The sequence below is a fragment of the Erpetoichthys calabaricus genome, chromosome 3, assembly GCF_900747795.2.
Source record: "Erpetoichthys calabaricus chromosome 3, fErpCal1.3, whole genome shotgun sequence".
Lineage (NCBI taxonomy): Eukaryota > Metazoa > Chordata > Cladistia > Polypteriformes > Polypteridae > Erpetoichthys > Erpetoichthys calabaricus.
This window is the reverse complement of record NC_041396.2, coordinates 72,191,245-72,216,268: the sequence shown is the minus strand read 5'-3', so window position 1 is coordinate 72,216,268 and position 25,024 is coordinate 72,191,245. Positions and strand designations below refer to the sequence as shown.

Sequence of the window (25,024 nt, the reverse complement as noted above, 5' to 3'; positions counted from 1 at the left end):
ATATTTGCCATCATATGCATAAATAATCAAGAGATCAATTTTATTTTTAAAAAAGGAAGCTCTTTAATGGAGTATTGTTTTTATTTTACTATTGGAATATTTAACCTTGAATTAAAATGAATTCATTATTTAATAACTATATACAATTTCATACAAACTCCTATTCCCCCCCCCCCAGCAAAGTGACCAGAACTTATGTATGTGCATTACCAATGCAAGTCATGGCCCAACAATTAAAACATTTATCACTGCAAAGGCAAATCATGCTCCTCCAATCCATGCAACTTGCCTGTTGAACCACATGTAACAGAACGGGAAAGAATTTTTTCGGTAAAAGTGGGAATTGTTTTAGACATACGGAATAAACACTATAAAACAACAAGACAACAACAGACAATCATATTTATTGCACCAATATCCAAAATAATTTCTACACATCTCTATAGTGAAATTGTGTACTTGAAAAAGCAAAGACCAAGGTTCGTGGCTAATTAGAAAAGATGAGCATAAAACAAGAAGCTGTTTCTTTATATTCTTTACACTTGAATTCCAAGACATATGCAGTGGCTACATTACTGGGGTGTTTTTATTATGAATAGCTTAATTGAAAACTGTGCTCTAAACTTGTGAGACTAAAGTTTAAGGAATTTTTAAATTGACAAATGAGCAGTAATTCTATAGTAATTCTGTTAATCGTTAGATCCAAATTACGACCACTGACACTATGTGAGAACAAAGAACTAACCATAAATTTAACGGTATCATATTATTATTCATTAGCTTAATCTATGAATAGATAGTCAAATTAATCTTTATTATTTTGGTAGATTTCTCTCATGTTAGATAAATGAGAAGGTTACTGATGAAGAGAATTAAAAGCATATGATGAATGAGTTTAGTCAAAGTATGCATACAGTTCAAATGTATTATAAAAATGCTTACTTCTCATCTTGATGATTGTCTTCTTGGTCACTCAGTTCATCTTCATCCACAATATGGCCAAAAGGCTCAGAAGATATGGACACCATGTTTGAAAGAATGATTCTGCTGTCACTGCTACCAGTCAGTACCAGTTGATCATGAGAGTGGTTGTACCTCACACTCCAGACCCTAAAATTAATAAATTTCACAAACATAATACCAAGTTTATTTTTTTGCATACCAAATTTACAGTTTATATTATATAATCTACAGATTTTTTTTTAAGAATTCAAAGGCTCATGTATTATGGTGTTACTTCTTTACAATTGGAAAAGTAATAATATTAGAGTTGAAGGTCATTCTAAGTGGAGAAAACTGTTTCCTCAATTGATCAAAAAATTCTATATTATGTTCTACTAGATTATAACATTTATTTTTTGGATTTACAGGAACAGAAGAAAGATGCAAATAATAAAATTCAGATCCATACAGTGTGTAACCATTTACATGATTTTGCACATAAGCAGCAGTATTAGGGAATGTGTCTTATCTTTAATAAGAAGTAGTAGTTATCCCTTGTTCTAAACACGAATATTGTACAGTTACAAAGCTGAATTCTGACGTATGTCAATGGACACCAACATATATATCTGATTTTTAAGAATGCAGAAATCCTTCAAATTTGTATCCCTGCTGAATATGATGTGAAGAACTAAGTATAGCATCTCTCAATTCAAATGTTTTACATAACAAGACCTAACAAACAACTGTTGGGAACTGAGAAATCTGTTTTGGCAGACTGAGAAATTTTTTTGTGCTTTGGATGATTGGTTTTTTTTGACTCATAAGTTTTACATTTTGAAGGTTTAATTTCTGAGCTTTGTTTTATATATATATATATATGAATTTGAATTTATTGCGTTGTTTGAGAAAAATTTACACTTTTTTGTTGATAACTTTTAAGTGCATCATATTGCCATTTTAGAAGACACTGTGGGAAGATAATAAGTGGCTCAGGGATCTTGCCTGGTTGATAGGAACTCCTCCCTGACTCATGTTATAAAGACTCGCCATAAATTACAGTGCAGAGTTACAGCCTCTTTGTACGAGATTATGGATTTATCAGTGAACAAGTGCAGTTAGACAGCCTTTATTTCGATACTCTTATTTTTGACTCATAGCTCTTTTATTTCAGCTTGGTTTCATCTTAATTTTTAGGGTCTGGTAGAATAATAGAATTATGGTTAAACCTTACAAACTTACAAAGGCTTGGTTATGTGTTCAATTCTATTTTCAGCTTTTCAGAAAGACTCCTTGGTAATACTTAGTTTAGGTTCTGCAAAAGAAATCTGTTATATTGTTATGTAACAAGACCTTAACAACGGCTTCTTTTGCCTTAATAATACAAAATATTAGTAAAGTAGTAACTCATCTCTGTGCTCACTTCTGAGATATCAGAAATATGCTGGTAAAATATCTTGTGAATATGAAGGGTTCACAGCTCTTAAAAATGAATGTGAATGAAAAGAGAATTTTTTTTTTTTTTTTTTTTTTTTTACAAGTTCAGGCTTAAGGCAGAATTGATTATGATTTTGCACAGTATTTAATAAGTGTGTCTATGCTGAGGACCCTTCCAAGGAAAAATGTAGTTTACAGCCTAGTAACTTTGTCAGTAGGCCACACTTTAGTTGGGTTGCCACACTACCTAACTAAAACCAAAAACACTTACTGATGTTGTTTGTTTTTAATATTGTATGCTTTTGGTTAGTTAGATTTACAAAAATCCTGCTATCAGTACAGATTGTGAAAATTCTGGTGTTTAAATTCATCTTACATGGGTGTATGTACGAGTTAGCTTTGTGATACACAGGTTCCTTGTCCTGGCTGTTCTGTATCTGTAGTACCTAAGCAACCCTGGGCAGGATTTATTTGGCTTGAAAATAATGAAATGTATTATTATTACTGATTAGTGCTGATCAGCACTTTTCACAATTAATATGTATGTATTCGTCAGTAACCTTCTTCAAAAAATATTTTCCTGGAAATTTGACACGCAGCTGGCTTACACTAACTTTTTTCCCCACTGCCCCATGATGCTTTCTGAGGACAGTGTGACATTGTAGAGCTGGAGCAGCCAATGTTGGAATGGACAACTCCCTTCAAATATATAACACTGATTCTAGTAGTAAGCTAAAAATTTAACGAAAACTTGCAAATACATTTACACAGAAAATGAGCATACGCAGAGAAAGGAATTAGAAATATGTCTGTGTATTTGTGTCTTAAGGGTAATTAATTTTTTTATGGAGTTGTGTGTGCCCTGTATGTAATACACAAGCCTATTCCTTTAATAATATTACCCAGAGTGCTGTACAGTTGATGCAAACAGAAAGCAGTGAAGAATCCATGTGCTTTAGTATTGTGCTTATTTAGAAGCAGCAGCGGTGGACGAGCAAAAGCATCAGGGGGAAAAAAAAAAAACAAACTGTACACTGTGGCTTGAAAGAAGTGAGTTCCTGCTGTTAAATCTGGGGGGGTAGCCTTAGAGAATTCATGCTTACTGTTTTCAAGAAATTCTAATGACCTGATATTTAATTCCATTAATTTTATTTCAGTGTGGCATGGTGGTGTAGTGATTAGCACCATCACAGCTTAGGTCACATTTTTGGCCACAATAATTGGTCCAGCAGAGGTTGCAGATGTTTCTCTAGCCATCAGGGACACTTAAAAGACAATTGCACCATTATAATCCACTCAGAACTAGTTCAGTTTATCCTTGATGATTGACTCATGAACATTCCTGCGATTTCTCTAAACTCAAATTCAGCAGAGTTAGCTTATCACTGTTAATGATTAAAATAACACGTGATTATCACAAACTACTCTGCATGTGAAAGATTTTACTTGCAATATATTCAATAAAGTAAAAATACCAATAATTAGAAGAGAAAACTGCTAAAAACATGATTTTTTTACAAATTTTTAATAATAAAAAATAATATGGCAATCAATTGGTAATTTTAGCCTATTCAATTATCTATAATAATTGTTTATTTCCACATATAAACAATTTGCTTGAATACCAGTGGGAATGTTCTTCTAGGCTCTTCACAGGTTCGTTTATATTTCTGATATCCCAGAATTTAACTTTGCAATCGTCTCCACAGCTTGCCAGATAGTATTGCTTGTTTGGATTGAAGTCTAAATCTCTCACCAGCTGTCCGTGAGCATTTTCTATACAGTATATTTGACTGCAAAAGAAAAACATATGAAATTTAATATACCACTAACTGTGAAAAACAGAAAATGACAACTAATGTGTTAATGGTTTATTATCTCAGACATGCCTAGTATTTAGCTTAACCCCATATTAAGTAGAGACCAAAACTAATACCTCATTGTTGTATACCATTATCAATTGAATATCAGAATAATATTGTCTACACATTCTAGAGACTATTGATACATTAATCCAATACTGAACTCATCATTTCCTTTCCTGAATTCACTACTAGCAGCACACACCACAAAGTATTTTGAATTGATACTCAGGTACACACCCACACAAACTCATGCATAACCTTACAAGCATATATCTATGGCATGAGACAGCAAAGTTTAATACACAGCAAAAGCCCATTAAGACACAGAAAGAATGAAAAAAAACTCCAAAATGACAAAACCAGGCCAAAAATTAAACCCAGGTTAACATAGTTGGGACTGCAGGGATAACCAGTCTCCTATTATAGCTAATTTTATACCAATTCCAAAAGATGACTGAACTTCAGTAACCAGTTTAGATTGCACAGTAGTCTATGTAAAGCAAAAATAAAGCATAGTGTTTAGCTTGTAATAAAAGGCAGTAGGAAATTGTTGAAAAAATAACTTTAGGTTACAGCTCTCGATAGAAGGATTTTTTTTAAACATGTATTTGAGACTCTTGTGGATATAACAGACAAAGTTATGGGGTTTAGTTCTGCTTCAGTAAGCGTGGAGGTACTGAGAAAGTAAATCAAAATTCATCCTTTTTTAAGGAAACTAAAGCTTTCACAAGATGTCCATCTTCCAGTTTACAGACAAATCGACATGCGCTAAGGGGATAAACTGTATATTTTAAAAGCTTTTGTTTCTATGACAACAAAAGAACAAACATTTTATCGGTTATCAAAATCTAACCAGACAAGATGAAGCAAACCAATCTAATACAGAGTCCTATAATCAAAAAACAATTATCTGAAATATGTTTATCAGCTCTCACATTTAACAAATATAGAGGTGGATATAAATAGATAAACAGTAAAATTTAACTGAATCATTGTCGTTATTATCAAACAGTTAAACTTGTAGGTTTTAAAAATGTCTGAATGCTTCCATGTTTACAGCATAATAGAGAGACACAGTAACAACTCATTACAACTTCAAACAATAACGCTGTGTTTTGTACTAGCATACAGAGACCTTCAAACAGGCTGAATGAAACTGGCTAGTAAATTTAAGATTACAGAAAGCAATTGTAAAATGAAAGATGAAAATATCTGATGAAAAAAACAGCTTCTATTTCCTGTATTATAAGTGTTAAATCAGCTTCTTCCTTTAGTTATAACTGTGCTGTAATCAACTTCCTATTGCTATGCTTGACTCAGTTTATAAGTATTTTTGGTAAATTACTTGATAGGCCAGTGAAGTAATCATTTATTGAGTAACACTATTTCTGACTTTTTGGGTATGCATATCATAAACTATGGCTATAGCAACTAAGAATCCATCCATCCATCCATCCTTGCAGGGGCAGCAGCTTGAGCAGAGATGCCCAGACTTCCCTCTCCCCGGCCACTTCTTCTAGCTCTTCCGGGAGAATCCCGAGGCGTTCCCAGGCCAGCCGGGAGACATAGTCCCTCCAGCATGTCCTGGGTCTTCCCCGGGGCCTCCTCCCGGTTGGACGTGCCTGGAACACCTCACCAGGGAGGCATCCAGGAGGCATCCTGATCAGATGCCCGAGCCACCTCATCTGACTCCTCTCGATGTGGAGGAGCAGCGGCTCTACTCTGAGTCCCTCCTGGATGACTGAGCTTCTCACCCTATCTTTAAGGGAAAGCCCAGACACCCTGCGGATCAAACTCATTTCAGCCGCTTGTATTCGCGATCTCGTTCTTTCGGTCACTACCCATAGCTCATGACCATAGGTGAGGGTAGGAACATAGATCGACTGGTAAATTGAGAGCTTTGCCTTACGGCTCAGCTCCTTTTTCACCAAGACAGACCGATGCAGAGCCCGCATCACTGCGAACGCAGCACCGATCCGCCTGTTGATCTCACTCTCCATTCATTCCTCACTCGTGAACAAGACCCCGAGATACTTGAACTCCTCCACTTGGGGCAGGATCTCGCTCCCAACCCTGAGAGGGCACTCCCCCTTTTTCCAGCTGAGGACCATGGCCTCGGATTTGGAGGTGCTGATTCCTATCCCAGCCGCTTCACACTCAGCTGCGAACCGATCCACAGAGAGCTGAAGATCACGGCCTGATGAAGCAAACAGGACAACATCATCTGCAAAAAGCAGTGACCCAATCCTGAGTCCACCAAACCGGACCCCCTCAACACCCTGGCTGCGCCTAGAAATTCTGTCCATAAAAGTTATGAACAGAATCGGTGACAAAGGGCAGTCCTGGCGGAGTCCAACTCTCACTGGAAACGGGTTCGACTTACTGTCGGCAATGCGGACCAAGCTCTGACACCGGTTGTATAGAGACCGAACAGCCCTTATCAGGGGGTCCGGTACCCCATACTCCCGGAGCACCCCCCACAGGATTCCCCAAGGGACACGGTCGAACGATTTTTCCAAGTCCACAAAACACATGCAGACTGGTTGGGCAAACTCCAATGCACCCTCCAGGACTCTGCTAAGGGTGTAGAGCTGGTCCACTGTTCCGCGACCAGGACGAAAACCACACTGTTCCTCCTGAATCCGAGGTTCGACTATCCAACGGACCCTCTTCTCCAGAACCCCTGAATAGACTTTTCCAGGGAGGCTGAGGAGTGTGATCCCTCTATAGTTGGAACACACCCTCCGGTCCCCCTTCTTAAAGAGGGGGACCACCACCCCAGTCTGCCAATCCATAGGCACTGTCCCCGATGTCCATGCGATGCTGCAGAGACATGTCAACCAAGACATTCCTACAACATCCAGAGCCTTGAGGAACTCCAGGCGTATCTCATCCACCCCCGGGGCCCTGCCACCAAGGAGTTTTTTGACCACCTCGGTGACCTCAGTCCCAGAGACGGGGGAGCCCACCCCCGAGTCCCCAGGCTCTGCTTCCTCAGTGGAAGGCATGTTAGTGGGATTGAGGAGGTCTTCAAAGTACTCCCCCTACCGACCCACAATGTCCTGAGTCGAGGTCAGCAGCGTATCATCCCCACCATATACAGTGTTGACACTGCACTGCTTCCCCTTTCTGAGACGCCAGACCAGAATCTCCTCGAAGCCATCCGAAAGTCATTCTCCATGGCCTCCCCAAACTCCTCCCATGCCTGAGTTTTTGCCTCAGCAACCACCGAAGCCGCATTCCACTTGGCCTGCCGGTACTATTAGCTGCCTCCAGAGTCCAACAGGACAAAAGGTCCGGTAGGACGACTCCTTCAGCTTGACAGCATCCCTCACCACCGGTGTCCACCAACGGGTTTGGGGATTGCCGCCACAACAGGCACCGACCACCTTACGGCCACAGCTCCGGTCAGCCGCCTCAACAATAGAGGCACAGAACATGGCCCACTCAGACTCAATGTCCCCCACCTTCCTCGGGACGTGGTCGAAGTTCTGCTGGAGGTGGGAGTTGAAGCTACTTCTGACAGGGGACTCTGCCAGATGTTCCCAGCAGACCCTCACAACACGTTTGGGCCTAATAGGCCTGACCGGCATCCTCCCCCACCATTGAAGCCAACTCACCACCAGGTGGTGATCAGTTGACAGTTCCGCCCCTCTCTTCACCCGAGTGTCCAAGACATGTGGCCGCAAGTCCGACGACACGAAACTAAGAATATGTTTCTGAAATGGGACTCAAATGAATTCAATATAAAACAGGCTACTACAAAAATCAAGGCCTATGCAAAGACAAACTTTCAAAGTGTAAATGTAAATACAGTACCTAACATGATATTTCCACTACTATAAATACAAATATGGATAATGTCATAATGGCACAGCAATGTGAAAACACTCTGTTTGTGATACAACTATTTTTCTCAAATTTGTTTTCCTATTCCTTTCAAAAAAATCACGCTATCAAACTAAATTACTTGAAACCAGTATCTCTGTAATGTCAAGGTTAAAAAAAAGGGGATTTTTCCATTTTTGTAAATAAAATGTAGAAAATGATTTTAATAATATGACAGACTTAAATTACCTCTGAAGTACCCACTTTTCTTCTTTCAGGTACATAATTAATTGACCAGAGTGCCATTAAAGAGTTTCATATGCTGTTAGAACAAATATGCCTATAGCTGGAAGCTTCCCTAGGTAGGTAGTTCATTTCCAAGAAAATTTTACACCATGCAAACCAAGGAACATTCAAAGCAGATCTGTGATGAGGTGGGGACATGGATATATAGGCACAGAATATACAGTATACCTCATGGCACAGTGAAGTCAATCATTGAAAAAGTGAGAAAATATGGAACAACTGTAATTTGAAACTAGAAGCTGTAGGCAACAGAGGTAACCTACAAAACTGGCTCTGAAGTTGGTTATCTGACAGGAGACAAAGAGTATAAAAAGTGAGTACATGGAGTGAAGTCATCAATGGAGTCCCTTAGGGATATGCCTTTGGGCCGTTACTTTGCTGATTTTTATTAATGACACCACTTCCAGTATAGTTAGTAAATTTGTGAAATTCGAACAGGATACTGCAATTGGAGGAATGGCATACGAAAATAATTCAAAAAGACCCGGGCAATCTTCAGAACTGGGTGAACACTTGCAAAATGCAGTTTAATGTGGAAAACTGCAAAGTGGTACATGTGGGCAACAGGAACGTCAATTATAAATACAACATGGCAAGTATATTGTTACAGTGAATTGAAACACACAGCAAAAGCCACACTTGGAGTGGCATAAGACCAAAGTGGTTATTGTCCTGGAGTGACCTCAGTCCAGATAAGGATTTGTGGAATGACTTATTTTAAATGCTGCTTCTGACAAACAGTCCCTAAGCAATTTGATGGAGCTTAAGCAATTCTGCTAAGAAAAATGGTCAAAAATTCCAGATATGCAACACTGATAGAGACTCACAAGTGCAATGTCTCCTAAAAGTAATATTCCTGGGGGTTATGCTTATATGTATGTCATCGATTACTTTGATATGTTTAACTAATTTAGAAAAAAATCTTATTTTTTCAATTTAGCATTATACAAAGGTCTACTTGAGCAGTGTGTTGAAAACCCTATTTAAATGCTGGTTCAGTGTTGTGACTCAATAAAATGTGAAATCATCCAAGTGGAGGTGTTTTATGAGATAGATTAAAGTCCAGCATAACATTCTGAGATTCCGTTTAATTTTAATCTTTCTGTTTAAATTTAATCTAGTTAATTTTCTGAATTTGCTTTTTCCGTTGCATGAGTGCAGGAAACAGAAGTCTATTCTGGTAGCTTAGGATGCAAGACAGGAGAAGCCCTGTAAATTTTTTCAGTCCATGACAGGAGGACTCACCAATAAACATGAGAAAAATGAAAACAAAACTTTATAAAGATAGTATGAATATAAGAAGAACATTCAAACTCCACTCAGAGAATTGCCAGGTAAGGAGAAGATTCCATGTTTATGAAACTATGTGGCAACACTGCTATCTGCTGTGCCTCAATGCAACCCTTTACATCATAGTCAATTACATATGCTTCTAATAAATAATTAATTAGCAAACATATGAACTAATGAAAGGAACTGGTTGTGGTGCCTGGCATTTATGGCTAATCCATTGGTTTACCACCCCAAATCAAAATATGGAATATCAATATGGAAAATGGAATTAAAAATAGCAGTGATTCTTAAATTTACTTTCACTTTTACTTTATTGCAAGCAGTATGAACCCAAGACAACTCATATTTTGTCTAGTCAACTTCATTTCAGTTGTTAATATACATCCATTCCTGTATTTCAGGCCTGCAACACATTCCAAAAAAGTTGGGACTGGGCAAATTAGGGCCAGTAATGAGGTAAAAAAAAATAATGATGTGATTTCAAGCAGGAAATGTCAACAGGTGATTGTAATCATGATTTGGTACAAAAGCAGTATTCACAAAAGGCTGAATGTCTGAGGTGCAAAGACAGGCAGAGGATCTCCACTTTGTCAACAAATGCATGAGAAAATTATTGAAATGTTTAAATAAATGTTCCTCAAAGAAAGATTGGAAGGGATTTGCATATTATTCCATCATTAAACGATTCAAGGAATTTGGAGGAATTTCAGTGCTTAAAGGTCAAGGGCACAAGGCTAAGCTGAACAGTCGTGATCTCCGATCCCTCAGACAATACTGCATCAAGAACTGTCACTCTTTAATAGCTGATATAAACCCTTATGGGCAAGGGATTACTTTGGCAAACCTTTGGCAAGCACTACAATACAGAGTTACATTCACAAATGCCACTTAAAATTTCACTTTTCAAAAAGAAGCCTTATGTTAACCATGTCCAGAAATGGTACAGACTTCTCTGGGCTTTGAGGCATCTGGGATGAAACATCACACAGTGGAAACGTGTTGTGGACAGACGAATCAATATTCCAGATCATTTTTGGAAGAAAAATTATTGCCCTCTGTTCCGGACCAAAGATAAAAAGGACCATCCAGATTATTATCAGCAACAAATCCAAAAGCCAGGGTTTGTCATAGTATGGGGTTGTGTTGGTGCCGTTGGCAAAGGTAATTTTTTACTTCTGTGACGGCAGTATTAATGCAGAAAAGTAAATTGAGATTTTATGGCAACATACGCTGCCTTCAACATGACATCTCTTCCAGGGACATCCATGCATTTTTCAACAAGACAATACAAAACCACATTCTGCACACATTACAAAGGTATGGCTGTGGAAGAAGAGGGTCCAGGTACTGGACTGGCCTGCCTGCAGTCCTGACCTGTCCCCAGTAGAGAATGTGAGGAGAATTTTGAAGTGAAAAATGTGTCAACAACAACCCCGTACTGTTGCACGCCTTAAGTGTTTGCAGGAAGAATGGGACAAAATAAATGCTTAATTGCTTGATATCCTCAGTGCCAAAATATCTTTTAATTTTTGGATTCTTGCTCCTCTGTAGCCAATAAAGAAAAACTACATCTTATAGGAAGAACTGTTAGTTGTCATGCTACCATTCAAACATAACCCATAAATTAATTTTGCAACAATGTGAAGTAACCAGTCACCATGAACATTATAATACATAGACATGCTATTCCATATTTGTTAAAATAAAGTTTTTAGCTCTTTGTAGTTCTCTCTGAATTTTATGTTTTTATTTGTATTTGCTTTTAAATTGTTTTATATCATTTATTTGAAAGTGATTTTTATTTGTGTTTGCTGTGTAAGGTGCCTGTGATGTTGCTTGCTTTTGTGGTGTTATGTAATAATAACTTTTCACCTGCTTTCATTAAATTAAAAATGCAAAATGAAGCACTGGAGACAGTGCTACAAACAAAAGTGTGCTTCACACTCACCTCCTCTTCTCTGATTTCTGACACACAGAGAAGGAGCTGTTTCTCTCCCTCTGAAGATTCAAGCTCAGAAGCAGGCCAAGTGTTAAGTACAAACAAAACAAAACAAAACAAATCATAATGTATCTATCTTGTAGACTGCAATATCAGTGGCAAGAAGTCAGAAAGGCACCAGTCCTCTACCACCGAGACAAGACATTGGAAAGATAAAGCATTTTAACACTCTGCTAAAATGTAGTAAATAAAATGACAATGTTGTATATAAGCACACATTCTACACAGGGGTGATATGAGTAGGTGTTGTACTCCTGATCTATGTAAAACTTACAGCTTAGTTCTATATCTTAACTTTTGAAATAATTTGTTCATTTACTAATAATAGAGCAACAATAAACTGAATTTTCAAGGAGCAACTAAATCACAAGTCCTCAAGTTCAGTGCTGGAAGGCCGCAATGAGCAGGGGTTTTGCTCTAATCCAAAGTCAATCCATGTTGACAACAGAACATGATATTTAAATCAATGGCTTTCATTTTCTCATGTCAGGTCATTCTTCTATTGCAACTTTTTCTTTTCCAAGAATAACATCCAAATGATTTGTGGACGTGAGTAGATTAGTAATCCTTGATTCTTAAGTTTTTCCTCTTTCATTTTTCCCCAAATATTTACCAAAACACATTCAGAACACACTTAGGTGTAAACAGAACTACATTATAAGGTAAGCTTCTGGTACCTTTATCATTTGCATCACACTGTTAATTTATATCTATATGTAAAAAAAGTAATTATCATGTCAGAAAATGTATGCAAAGCAAATTAATCAGATGTATTTGGGGACTTTATTGATTGTTTTGGAAGCTGAAGCATTTTTAGTTTTTGTTTATTTCATCTAAGATAGGGATATCACATTATTTTAAATATTTTATAATAGTAAGTCATATTCAGACATAGGGTCCACAGAAATTAGTTATGTGTATTAGTAGAACACATAAGGTACTTTTTTTTTAAAGCATTTTACAATATATATTTAAAAACCAAACAAAAATAGCTTTAATAGACACCAGATTCCAACTCAGCTGATGTAAAACTGTTATCTATTGATGTACTATTGATATTTATTGGATGTAAAGAGTTCATGGCTAATTGTAACTCATATTTCTTAAACATTCAATTTTAAATAGGTTCCTGATGAAGAGTTTAAATCTGGAGTTGATCTCGTCCGTTACGGGAGATGGATGTCTGAAGCGGAACTCCATTAGCATCTGTGCTATTTTTTCTCTTTTTTTAATCATCCTGAGGTATCCTGTATTTACTCAACCTGAAGAGGCTCAATTACAGTATATGCAAGCATATATAAACATGTCCCGTAGAAAAGGGGCTCAGAAAGAAACGGAAAAGACAGCTAAAGCTTCATCCAAGCCTAGACGGGTATCAAGTCCAAGTTTAGGGTACAGCCTTTCAGAGACTGACCTGGAACAGATAGGCGAAAGCACGGATTTCCTGTGACCTAATGCTGCTACATCGTCACTAGTCGAGAGTGAAAGTGGGAGCGATTGTACAAGCGAGTTGGGCCAGGATAGCTCGTTGATTCCAGAAGTTTCATTGAAACTGAAAATGGTCTTACCTTTAACATTGTCAACTACTCCTTGTGACCTGGGAACATGGACTCCAACTGGGCTTGCCACTTCATCCGCAAAGCATGGAGAAGACCGAAACGATAAATCCGAGCTGAAGGTAATTAGCGCCGCAATGGCCACCGCTCAAGACATAAAGGAGCTTAAGAATAATATAAAGAAGGAAATAAATGATATAAAGAAAGAAATAAATGACATACACAAGACAAACGAAAAGCTACTTCAGGATATTAAAGTCCAAGAAAAACATTTAAATAATCACTCTGAGGCAAACTTTAAAGGTATGCTAGAAAAACTGAGGAACAAATACAGGAAAATGCATCTAAGTTTTAGAATAAACTTAGAGCACTGGGCGCTCAGTTGGAAGGCGTTAAGCAAATGTTCATGACTTGTATTGAAAGAGCTGAACAACTGGCATCTATCGCTGACGGAAAAGCAATGGCTACAAATTCTGAATGCAAAGTACTCGGAGACAGACTAGCTGTACTGGAAGATGGATGCAGAAGAAATAATATTAGAATCAAAGGTCTCCCTGACAATCGTGAAAGTCCAAACCTAGTGAAATTCGTATTCTCTAAAAATCATACACGATAGCAGCAGCTTACCACATAGGGGGATCAAACACCTCTAAACCTAGGTCTCTCATCATGCATTTTGAAAAATTACACTTTTAATTAAATTAAATTAAATATAATGCTACTTCTCAGACAGAAACATGAGATTATATTTGAAAATAACCACATTCGTATTTTCCCTGATTTCTCACCCTAAACAGCTGCTAAATGTGACACATTTTACAACATGAAACAGTGCTTTCAGAAAGCCGAGATCAGATACAGCCTCTTGTACCCTGCCAAACTTAAAGTGAACATTCAAGGCAAACTCTACATTTTTACTTCTACGGAGGAAGCAGAAAAAGAGCTAAAAAAACTGATCCCGACACTTTTTTGAAAAAATACAATCATGGGTCGCATTCTATCCTGGCATGGCAAAGAAGATCTTACCAGCTGTTTGATCCACTTGCAATGATACTGGTACCATAATTATACATCCTATTTACTTCTTGACCACTTTTTATTTATGTTTTAATTACAATTATGTGCATATATGTATGTATGTGTTTTTTTAAGGAGACTATTTAACATCATACCCTTTGTTAATTTTATTAGGGCTTACTATGCTTATCCAGGGCTACTGTTTAACATCATTCCCTGGGTTTACACTCTCAAGACGGTTCAAGATTGTATTTTATGCTTATAGTATTTGGACTGTATTGTCAATAGATATCTCTATTTTAATCCTTATACGCTGCTGCTGGTGGGCTTGTTTTGTTTTAACTGTGCTCTGTCTCTAGGTATGTCAGAGAACTGGGGCTTTGAGAAGTGTGGTCTAGCCTCACGTTGGGAGGCAAAATGGGGGGTGGGGGGAGGGGAAAGAAGAGAGCAAGCTGTTCTTAATCTATCCTTTTAATCCTTATACGTAGAAGTGCCAACATAACATTAGGCTTCATGGCAATAACTCCGGAGAAAATTGGCAATTAAGGTCAAACCTGTTTTATCTTAAGACTACAATATGACAACAAAAGTTCAGAAGCAATGTCTTCATGACCAAACAGTTACCTTTGTGAGCTGGAATGTTAAAGGGCTGAATCACAAATTAAAGAGAAAGATTCTCTCACCTAACAGGTCTAAACGCTAAAATAGTATTTTACAGGAGATCCACTTACTAAATAAGGATCAGTTTTGGCTACACAAAGATTGGACTGGCCAAATATTCCATTCTAGCTTTACAAAGAAAACTAGAGGTGTGGGAATTCTTATACATAGAACAATCTCATTTGTAGTATCAGATGTAGCATCTGATTCTGAAGGGAGATATGTGATTGTCATGGGTAATTTATTTAACTGTAAAGTGATTTTGATAAATATCTACGCACCCAATCTGGATGATAGGGACTTCATCCAAAACATATTTGCATTCATTCCCGATGTGAACACTCATAAAATTATAATGGCTGGGGACTTTAATTGTGTTTTAAATCCAGACCTACATAGGTCTCCTGCCACAGGGGAGATGACATCTAACACTGCAAAAACAATTACACAGTTTGTAACTAATCACAACTTATCAGCCCCTGGAACTTTCTAAACCCTAACTCAACAGCACATTTCTTCTACTCACCAGTGCATTACTGCTATTCAAGAACTGATTATTTTTTTTTATAGATAACAATTTCTTGCCTACAATTAAATCTCGTAAGTACAATACTATTATTGTTATACTACTATACAAAACCATGCCCCTTTGATCATGGAGTTAAAATCACTATTCCCCAAATACTCATCTCGCAGCTGGCGTCTTAACCCACTTTCATTAGCAGATGAGAACTGTACAGAATTTATATCGATTTTATTTTACAGAGAAATACATCCTCGGAAGTTTCTGCAGGAATACTCTGGGAAACTCTAAAGGCTTTCTTAAAAGGACAGATTATCTCATATCTTTCCCAGAAAAATAAATTGGAAACCAAGAAGATATCAGAGTTAATCAGTGAAATTACCAGAATAGATCAAGAACATGACAGGTGTCCAAATGAAGCACTTCTTAGGAAAAGACAGGCTCTGCATTCAGAATTCAACCTCTTGACAACTAAAGAAACAGAACAACTCATTTTTAAATCAAGACTTCATTACTATGAACATGGAGAGAAAGCTAATAAGATCTTAGCTCAACAAATCCACAAGCAGGAAGTTCACAATGCAATCCCAGCAATTACCGACACAGACGGAGACAAAATCATTGACCACAAAAATATAATGCACACATTTAGAGACTACTGTAAGTCTTTATATTCTACTGAGTTTAAAGAAGACAAGACACAACCTAACGCATTTCTGGATACATTACAGATACCACAACTAGATACTATCAGTGTAGAGGAATTGGATAAACCTCTTGGACTATCAGAATTACTAGATGCTATAAACTCACTTCAGAGTGGGTAAGCAACAGGCCCTGATGACTACCCTGCCGAATTTTATAAAAAATTCTCAATTAAGTTAGCTCCCCTTTTATTAGCAACATTTACAGAACCTAGAGACAATAAAATTCTACCTCAAACTTTTCGTCAAGCTTTAATTACCATCTTTCCTAAGCAAAATAAGGACTTATTACAATTTGCATCATACAGACCAATGTCACTTTTGAATAATGATGTTAACATTCTCTCCAAAGTTCTAGCTGTTAGGATTGAGAAAGTGCTTCCTTCAGTAATATAACAAGACCAAACTGGATTTATTAAAGGCATACACTTACCTTCCAATGCTCAACACCTGTTTAATGTAACATATTCATCCACAAAGTCTAACACCCCGGAGATATTATCATCGTTGGATGCAGAAAAAGCGTTTGATATGGTTGAATGGAACTACATTTTCAACATATTGGACAAATTTGGGTTTGGCCCGAACATTTGTGCTTGGATTAAACTACTGAATACCAGTCCAGAAGCTTCAGTTTATATTAACAACATTAATTCAGACTACTTCAAACGAGAATGTGGTACTAGAAAAGGATGTCCCTTGTCACCGCTTTTTGCAATTGCCATTTAGCCACTGGCAGTTCACTGTAGAAATGCTTATGAGATAAAGGGGATTATCAGAGAAGGACTTGAACAGAAAATTTCTCTCTATGCAGATGATATGGTACTGTATATATCCGATCCACAATATACCTTTCCTGCAGTCCTGACTGCACTAACAGAATTTCAAAAGATGTCTGGTCTCAGAATTAATTTGAACAAAAGTGTGCTCTTTCCAGTGAATTCTCAAGCGCACAATATTAGATTGGACACCTTTCCTTTTGTCACTGTAGATAAGTTTAAATAGCAAGGGATAAACATCACAAATAAACATAAAGCTCTTTATCAACAAAATTTTTCTGTCTGCATGGAAAAAATTAAGCAAGACTTGCATAGATGGTCTATCCTCCATCTCTCTTTAGCTGGAAGAATTAACATTGTTCCTAAGCTTCTTTTTCTATTTCAAAACATTCCAATATACATCAATAAATCATTGTTTAAGAAATTAGATTCAATCATATCCTCATTTATGTGGAATTCAAAACATCCACATATCCAAAGGGCAACCCTACAAAGACCTAAGGCAGAAGGTAGCTCTATGTAACTTTCAATTTTATTACTGGGCGGTAAATATACAAGCTATAAAAACCTGGATACTGACACAAATAGATGAACAGACACAGGCTTAGTCCGCAAAATAAGTAAAATCCTGCAGTACTTCTTTATATCCCTTGCTTTCCACCCCAATAAGTACAAGTCATCGCCAATATACTAACAACCCAATTGTGCTTCACTCATTCAGAATATGGAACCAATGTAGGAAGTATTTTAAGATAGAGAAGCTTTTATCTGTGGCACCTCTGCACAACAACCACTTTTTTCCACCTTCTCAAACGTACACAGTTTTTAATGTCTGGAAAACATTTGGGATTAAGTCACTTAGAGATCTGTACATAGACAACGTCTTCACATCCTACAAATAATTACAGTCCAAATTTAACTTTCCAGCAACACATTTCTATCACTACCTTCAAATTAGAAACTTTGTTAAACAAAACCTGCCCAATTTCCCTCACCTCCCACCTACCTCTATTCCGGAAAAAATATTGATCAGTCTTGAGGACTGAGACAGCATTTCCGTAATATATACAAACATTGTAAAGTCCCTCCCTTTCAAAGATCCCAGAGTACAGTGAGAAAAGGATCTCTCACTCAACATCTCAGAAAAGGAGTGGAAGGTATCAATGCACAGAATTCACTCAAGCTCCATATGCGCAAAGCATACAAATATTTAACTTAAAATTATATATCAAGCACATCTGTCTCGTTAGAAATTGTCCATAATGTTTCCAGGGCAAGATCCAACCTGCGAATGTTGCAATCAAGTTCCAGCCTCATTGGGCCACATGTTTTCAGACAGCCTTGAGGTTACAATCCCTCCTAATCCATTAACAGCTGTGTTTGATGGACTCCCAAATGGGCTTAAAGTGGAGAAGGACAAACATGTGCCTTTACTTCACAATTGGCACACAGACTTTGGCTCAACTGGAAGAATCCTAACTCACTTATTTTAAGTCAGTGGGTAACTGCTGTTATAAAAAAATCAAATTCTCACTTAGAGGATCTGAACATGGCAGGATCTAATCAATAACATTTTAGAATAAGCATTTATATTGAGGAAGTGGATTCTCTCCCCTCTTTTTTATTCTATTTATTTTAATTCATTTATTTATTTACATATTTTTACTATTATTAAAGAAGTTTTACTCTGCTGTCCTACCTCTCTTTCTCATGAGTGGGGGTTGATTTGTTTTTAACCTAGTTTTCTTAAACTTGACTTGCTTGTATGGAATGTTATTTTATTTTAATAAAATCAATAAAATGTGGGAAAAAAAGAGTTTAAATCTATGAAAAAGGTTGTTCAACTATACATGTGTTTCAGTACCTTGCATTGGGTATTTGTTTTGCCATCGGGAAAACTATCGGATATGTAAAACTAGAAAACATGGAAGTTAAAATAAACTGTATTAAGGTAATTTAAAAAGTAAATTAATCAGTACTTGAGGTCGCACAGAACACTTCTCTGTTTTAAGACAGATGATTTTGAAAATTTGCAGTGCTATTTAAATGGAAACTTTTTAAATTTCAAAATTTTGTACGGTTAGCTCTATTTGTAAGTGATTTCTAAGTAAATTTGTCCACAAAATGTTTTATGAATGCTTGCCATATTTAGTTTAGAACATATATGAATTATTGAATGAATAGCATAACTGCCGCAATATGAAAAATCTGGTATATTTTTTCAAAAACATAGGGAACTCGAATCTTTTGCCTAACGTTGAAAAAATGTATTGTTTTAATGTTAGGGTTCAGAGTTTTAACAGAAAAGAGAAAGAGTCAGAAGAATATAACAGAAATTTTCTCTATAATTTTATTTTTACCAAAATCTGAATACCATATATGCCACAGTTTTAATTTACTAGAGAATAAAAGCTTTTCTTTAAAGTTTACTATGACTAAAAAGTTAAGCATGGATGGCTGGCATATTAAAATAATTTTACACTCCAGACTCTCCTACAATGTACAATTATTATTATGTTAAAATTTGTGCTGTGTGCACATGTTTTTGTTAAATTAGAAACACTTGGATTAAAAATTCAAATTCCATTTCATTGCAAGTCAGTATGCTAAACTGTTCTGGATTCAGCATTATCTTTACTCTTTGATGTGGTTTGGCCTTTGATGTTTGTTTCTTTTTATGTCACTATAAACACACAATGTTTTTGAGAATTATTTAAATGTCAGATAGTTCATTTACATCTCAGCGGCCATCTTACTTTCAGGTAAGACAGCAAAGAAATGATGTTAAAGAGATTATTCTAGTTTGATTAGCCATTGGACTTTTGGTGAGTATGGTGAAATCCTCTGCAGTACTCAATGTAGACTGATGACAAAAGAAGACAATAGTCTTCAAAATTTAGCAGTCTCTCTTTTAGAAATGAGAAACGCAAAATGCAGTTTATGGCGTATATATGTATTTAAAGTACAAAAAGCAATAAACTTACCAGATAAAGCTCTACAGAAGAAACTGATATAGTTTTCTCTCTAATTATCAGAATGATATACAAAACATCTGCTTATAGCGTTTCAGGAATCAGCATCTTTTCTTTAAATGATAAATATTCACATATGTGGTAATTAACATAATCTATCTGTATTTGAGCTCTTCTTAAATTCAACTCAAACTTTTGATGTTAATTATGTACTGTATATGAACTTTATTAAATATGTACTATACAAGGCCCATCTGTATACTCCACAGAGAGCTGCAAAAGAGCTTTTTATAAGCAATCTTTTGTGAGTCTCTCAGTTAAAGGTCTTTTTTTCAAGTGAAAGAGGTAGACCATTTTCTTAAACAGGGGCTAATCAAGTTGACTACAACAGTAAAAGTATAATATAGATAAAATGATAATATTTATTTGTGTGCAAATATCCTCATGATATTTAGCATTGATCCATAACAATGTGGACTAAATTTAAAGAGTACATATGAACCAACACACTCTTTCAACAAAATCTTTCTGTTGGTAACTGTAATTATGTTTACAAACTGTTTGAAAAGACCTAAAGAAAAGTTACAAATCTACAAGAAGGTCTGAATCTATGCTGTGTATAGATTAAACAAATCAGAAATTTATATATATAAAACTTTCATTCATTTTCCAAACTTGCAAATTCCAAACAGCAATGTAATTAAAACAGAAATATATTTAATACTAGCAAAATACCCGTGCTTCGCAGCGGAGAAGTAGTGTGTTAAAGAGGTTATGTAAACATATATATACATAAACATATATACATATATATATACATATCTACATATACACATATCTACATATACATATATATACATATACACATCCGCATATACATATATATATATATATACAAATTTACATATCTACATATATATATATATACATATAAATATAGACATACATACATACATTCACACATATATATATATATATATATATATATATATACTGTATATATATATATATATATCTACTTATTGGCTCCTGAATTTAGGATATAGCGGGTTGGATAATGGATGGATGGACATTTGTATGCATAGCCCTATTTGCCCGTTTTCGTTTTTTTTCTTTCTTCAGTAATATTTCAGCAAACCCGGAGCTTGTCAGTTCAAATCCTAGTACTGACAGCACTGTGTGACCCTGAGGAAGTCACTTCACATGCCTGTGCTGCAAAAAACAAAAGTAATGTAACAAATTGTACCTCAGATGTTGCAAGTTGCTGGAATAAAGGCATAAGTAAAATACATATGTATTATACACATAGGAACTATTAATTTATTTTCAGTTAAGTCATCTGCAGCAAACCTTTATAAATGAGGGTTTCTCCTTTTTAGATTTCTGTTTCTTCTTCATTGACGTTTTCTCTTGGAGAGCTTTTTTCATTTCATTGAAAATTAAAGCAGCAGCTGCCAAAATATGTAGCTTTCTTATTAATTTTTCAACATTGTGTAATAAATTTATAAAGTAACATAAAAGGTTTAAATACTGGTTATCCTTTTACACTAAAATATTACTAAAGAGATACAAAAAAAGTAAAATGCATATGTTCTTTTTCTTTAAGGAGATTAAATATTACTGAAGAAAGAAAAAAAAAAACTAAAACAGCCAAATGGGGCTACGCATACAAACTTAAAAGGTTTAAATAAAACAGAAATATACACTTTTATTTTTACTTCCTTAACTTGTGGAGGGTGTATCCTGTAGCAAAGCCCTAACTTTTTTCGTGAAAGCCTGTTTCAGTCAATTAGTCTTAAAAACAGGTGTAAAGATATTGACAATAAGCTACGCAAACCCACCAAGACACGGAATCGTTTAAATCAAGTATCATTACATCTTCCTTTCTTAAAGAGAAGTAAGGCAGTACTTATAAGCTTACATATATATATATATATATAAACATACATACATATATATATATATATATATATATATATATACAGTATATATATATCTATATATATCTATATCTATATATGTATATCTATATATATCTATATCTCTATATACATCTATATATATTATGCACATACTAAATCGACAGGACACACATTCAACTGGGACAACGTAAAAGTAAAATTTAAGGCCAGTACAAAAAGCGCCAGAGAGTTGGCCGAGTCTTGGCTATCAGATGAAAACGCCATCAACAGACACTTGGACATAAACCCAGCATATGCCAACTTAAGAAGGACATATACACATTAATTAAACTATACAACCCCCCCCCCCCTTGATTATACTGACTTAGTCACCTCCACCCACCCCCCCAATGCCCCCCCCCATACTGAATGTGTTGCTATATATTGCCTTTGATTCTTGTAAGTCTAAGCATTATCCTCTGATGAAGACCCCTGATAGGGGTTGAAAGCTCAGGAATAAAACTATTTTATGATACGTGATTCGTTTTTTCTCCCTTTGTGGATCTCCAACTGCAAATATATATATATATATATATATATATCTTCCTATATATTTATATATATATATATATATATATATCTATATCTAAATCCCCGCGAAGTACTGCTTTTAAATTTTTATTAAGAAGAAAAGCTTTTTAAATTGAGGGAAAATATCCCAGTAACAATTTGTTATGGATCTGTTTTTTTGTGAAGCAGCCTTAACACAGCTTTTCCGCCGTTTTAGAAACGAACGCCATATAAGGTCTTCCTTTTTCCTTGCTTCGCCAAAGAAGGAGCCTTTTTATTAAACCCAAGGGTTCTTCGCTTTTTTTTGTTGTTTGTTTATTACGATTGTTATAGTTCTGTTTGTATACGACGTTGTCAGTTCAGCACTCCGGTTGTAATATGACCAAGCCGTGCAAGCTTACTGTTAAGAATGCAACGTATAGTTGTACATGAGAAAAGCAATCTTGCCTCAAATCAATGGAAACCTTTTGTAAGTCTATGAACTTAATTTAAAGTTTAGGTTTACACGGTGCTTTCTTTCCGAAGTACCTGCACTCATGAATATGTCTGTATGCGTCAGTCACTCAAATCCCCGCGCTTTGCACCGGCGAAGTACTGCTTTTAAATTTTTATTAAGAAGAAAAGAAAACCTTTTAAAATTGAGGGAAAATATACCAATAACAGTTTGTTAAGGATCTGTTTTTATGTGAAGCTGCCTTCACTCGAGTGATCACTTCGAGCTGACTTGCTGGCTAACCATAAGTGTTACCTGGTAGGTAACCACCCATACAATCAGATTGTGAATCAGACTACGAATGCCGTGAATGTAATTACCCCGATCTACATGCTGTCAAATAAACGAACCACATGCCGTGGCACAATTTTAGGGGCTTCGCCTCTAGCGCTGACGAACGAGGTTCGATTCCCGTAAGGGAGTGAAGTGAGTGGGTGGTTACCTACCAGGTAACGCTTATGGTTGGCCAGCAAGTCAGGTAACATCAGCCACGGTGCCTTCAGTTGTGAGAAGCAGATCATAGAATGGATGAAAATAGTTTACTGTCAAATAATGCAAAGAGTACGCGACACGTCTTTCCCCCTTATTCTTGGCTCATCAGGCATACACACTCACTGCACTCACTTACGGGAATCGAACCTCGGACATCAGCGCGAGAGGGGCTTCGCAGCGGTGAAGTGTTGCTTTTAAATTTTAATTAAGAAGAAAAGAAAACCTTTTTAAATTAAGTCTTAAAAAGAGGTGTAAAGATATTGACAATAAGCTACGCAAACCCACCAAGACATGCAATCGTTTAAATCAAGGAGCGAGTCGAAAAACACCATCCCATAATATTAGTTAACGATTAACACATTTCTATATGTATTGTAAGCATACAATACAACTGATAATATGTTGCGCTTATTTATCTGGTGTACCGACATTTTTGCGCGTTTAATGGCTGAAATCTAACGTAGTTTGTGCCCTTCAGAATGAAAAGAGTTTGCATTTACCTTTTTAATAAAAGGCGAGCTTTTAAGCCTGAGAAATCACCCCGTAAAAGACACTCAACAATTACACAGTATTAAAAGACAGTCAACAATTAACGTCATTTACCTTCGTTCCTGCGTTTGACTTGTGCTGTAAATCTCTTCCTCGTTTTCAGTTCACGTGATTACGTAGGAGGCGTAATACGTGATGACGTGATACGTGACTCCGCCTCCTCCATTAGAGTATATGGACAAAAAACAGGTTCCAGTTATGACCATTACGCGTAGAATTTCGAAATGAAACCTGCCTAACTTTTGTAAGTAAGCTGTAAGGATTGAGCCTGCCAAATTTCAGCCTTCTACCTACACGGGAAGTTGGAGAATTAGTGATGAGTGAGTCAGTCAGTCAGTGAGGGCTTTGCCTTTTATTAGTATAGATATACTAAAAAGGAATAGTAACATATAAAAATCAAAATGGAAAAACATTATTCAAATATATATATATATATATATAAACAAGAACATAGTTAGATCTGTCTCATTCTTCAAATTTCCAGGAATTTCACAAGAGCAGATGAAAAATGATCTTCAGTAGAAATTGCCCTGTTCAATCTACTCTGGTACGTAGCACACAAAACCCTCAACAGAAAAAGCAGATTTCAAATGAAATGAAGTGAAGTGAAAAGAAAAGTGACATTATTAGACCTTTTGATGGGTGTTCCCTGTATAAAAAGCTAAAGAAGGATTACCATATTCCATATATAGTAAGTTATGCTTCATTCTTCACCACTAACATCTGGTATTTAAGTATATACTTGCCATCATATGGTCTGTTCTAAATTCACAGTAATAAAAAGTACACTATTTTTATTTAGCAAATAGAAGAAAGTTGCCATGAACACTAAAAAGGAGCCATATTGTATTTACTGTACTTATAAATACTGTACACATTATAAGAATGCAAGATTTAAAATAAAAAACAGCTCTTTTTAATTATTATTTTCAACCTACAGTAGTCTCATATTTTTTATCGAGCTATGTAAAGTTGCTCTATTATTAATGCGTATAACAATTCATGCCAAGACTTGAGGATACCTTTACAAAAAGCATGGGGATAGCTCGAAGATGAGTATGATGCAGTTTGGACAAAATTAGTATCTTCAAATCTGAACTTATAATCTTTTACCAAAAAAGTGTCTTGCTTTTTACAG

At 36.1% G+C, this 25,024-nt stretch overlaps 1 protein-coding gene across 1 annotated transcript in view; it reads right to left on the bottom strand.

Moving 5' to 3' along the window:
* Positions 1 to 25,024, bottom strand: part of eipr1 (EARP complex and GARP complex interacting protein 1) — a 90,061-nt gene that overhangs the window by 9,224 nt on the left and 55,813 nt on the right. Inside the window, exons 7-8 of the mRNA XM_028796914.2 lie at positions 4,005 to 4,172; positions 943 to 1,110 (exon numbers count right to left, since the gene is read on the bottom strand). Of these exons, the coding sequence (XP_028652747.1) occupies positions 943 to 1,110; positions 4,005 to 4,172 (336 nt within the window). The remainder of the gene's footprint in view (positions 1 to 942; positions 1,111 to 4,004; positions 4,173 to 25,024) is intronic.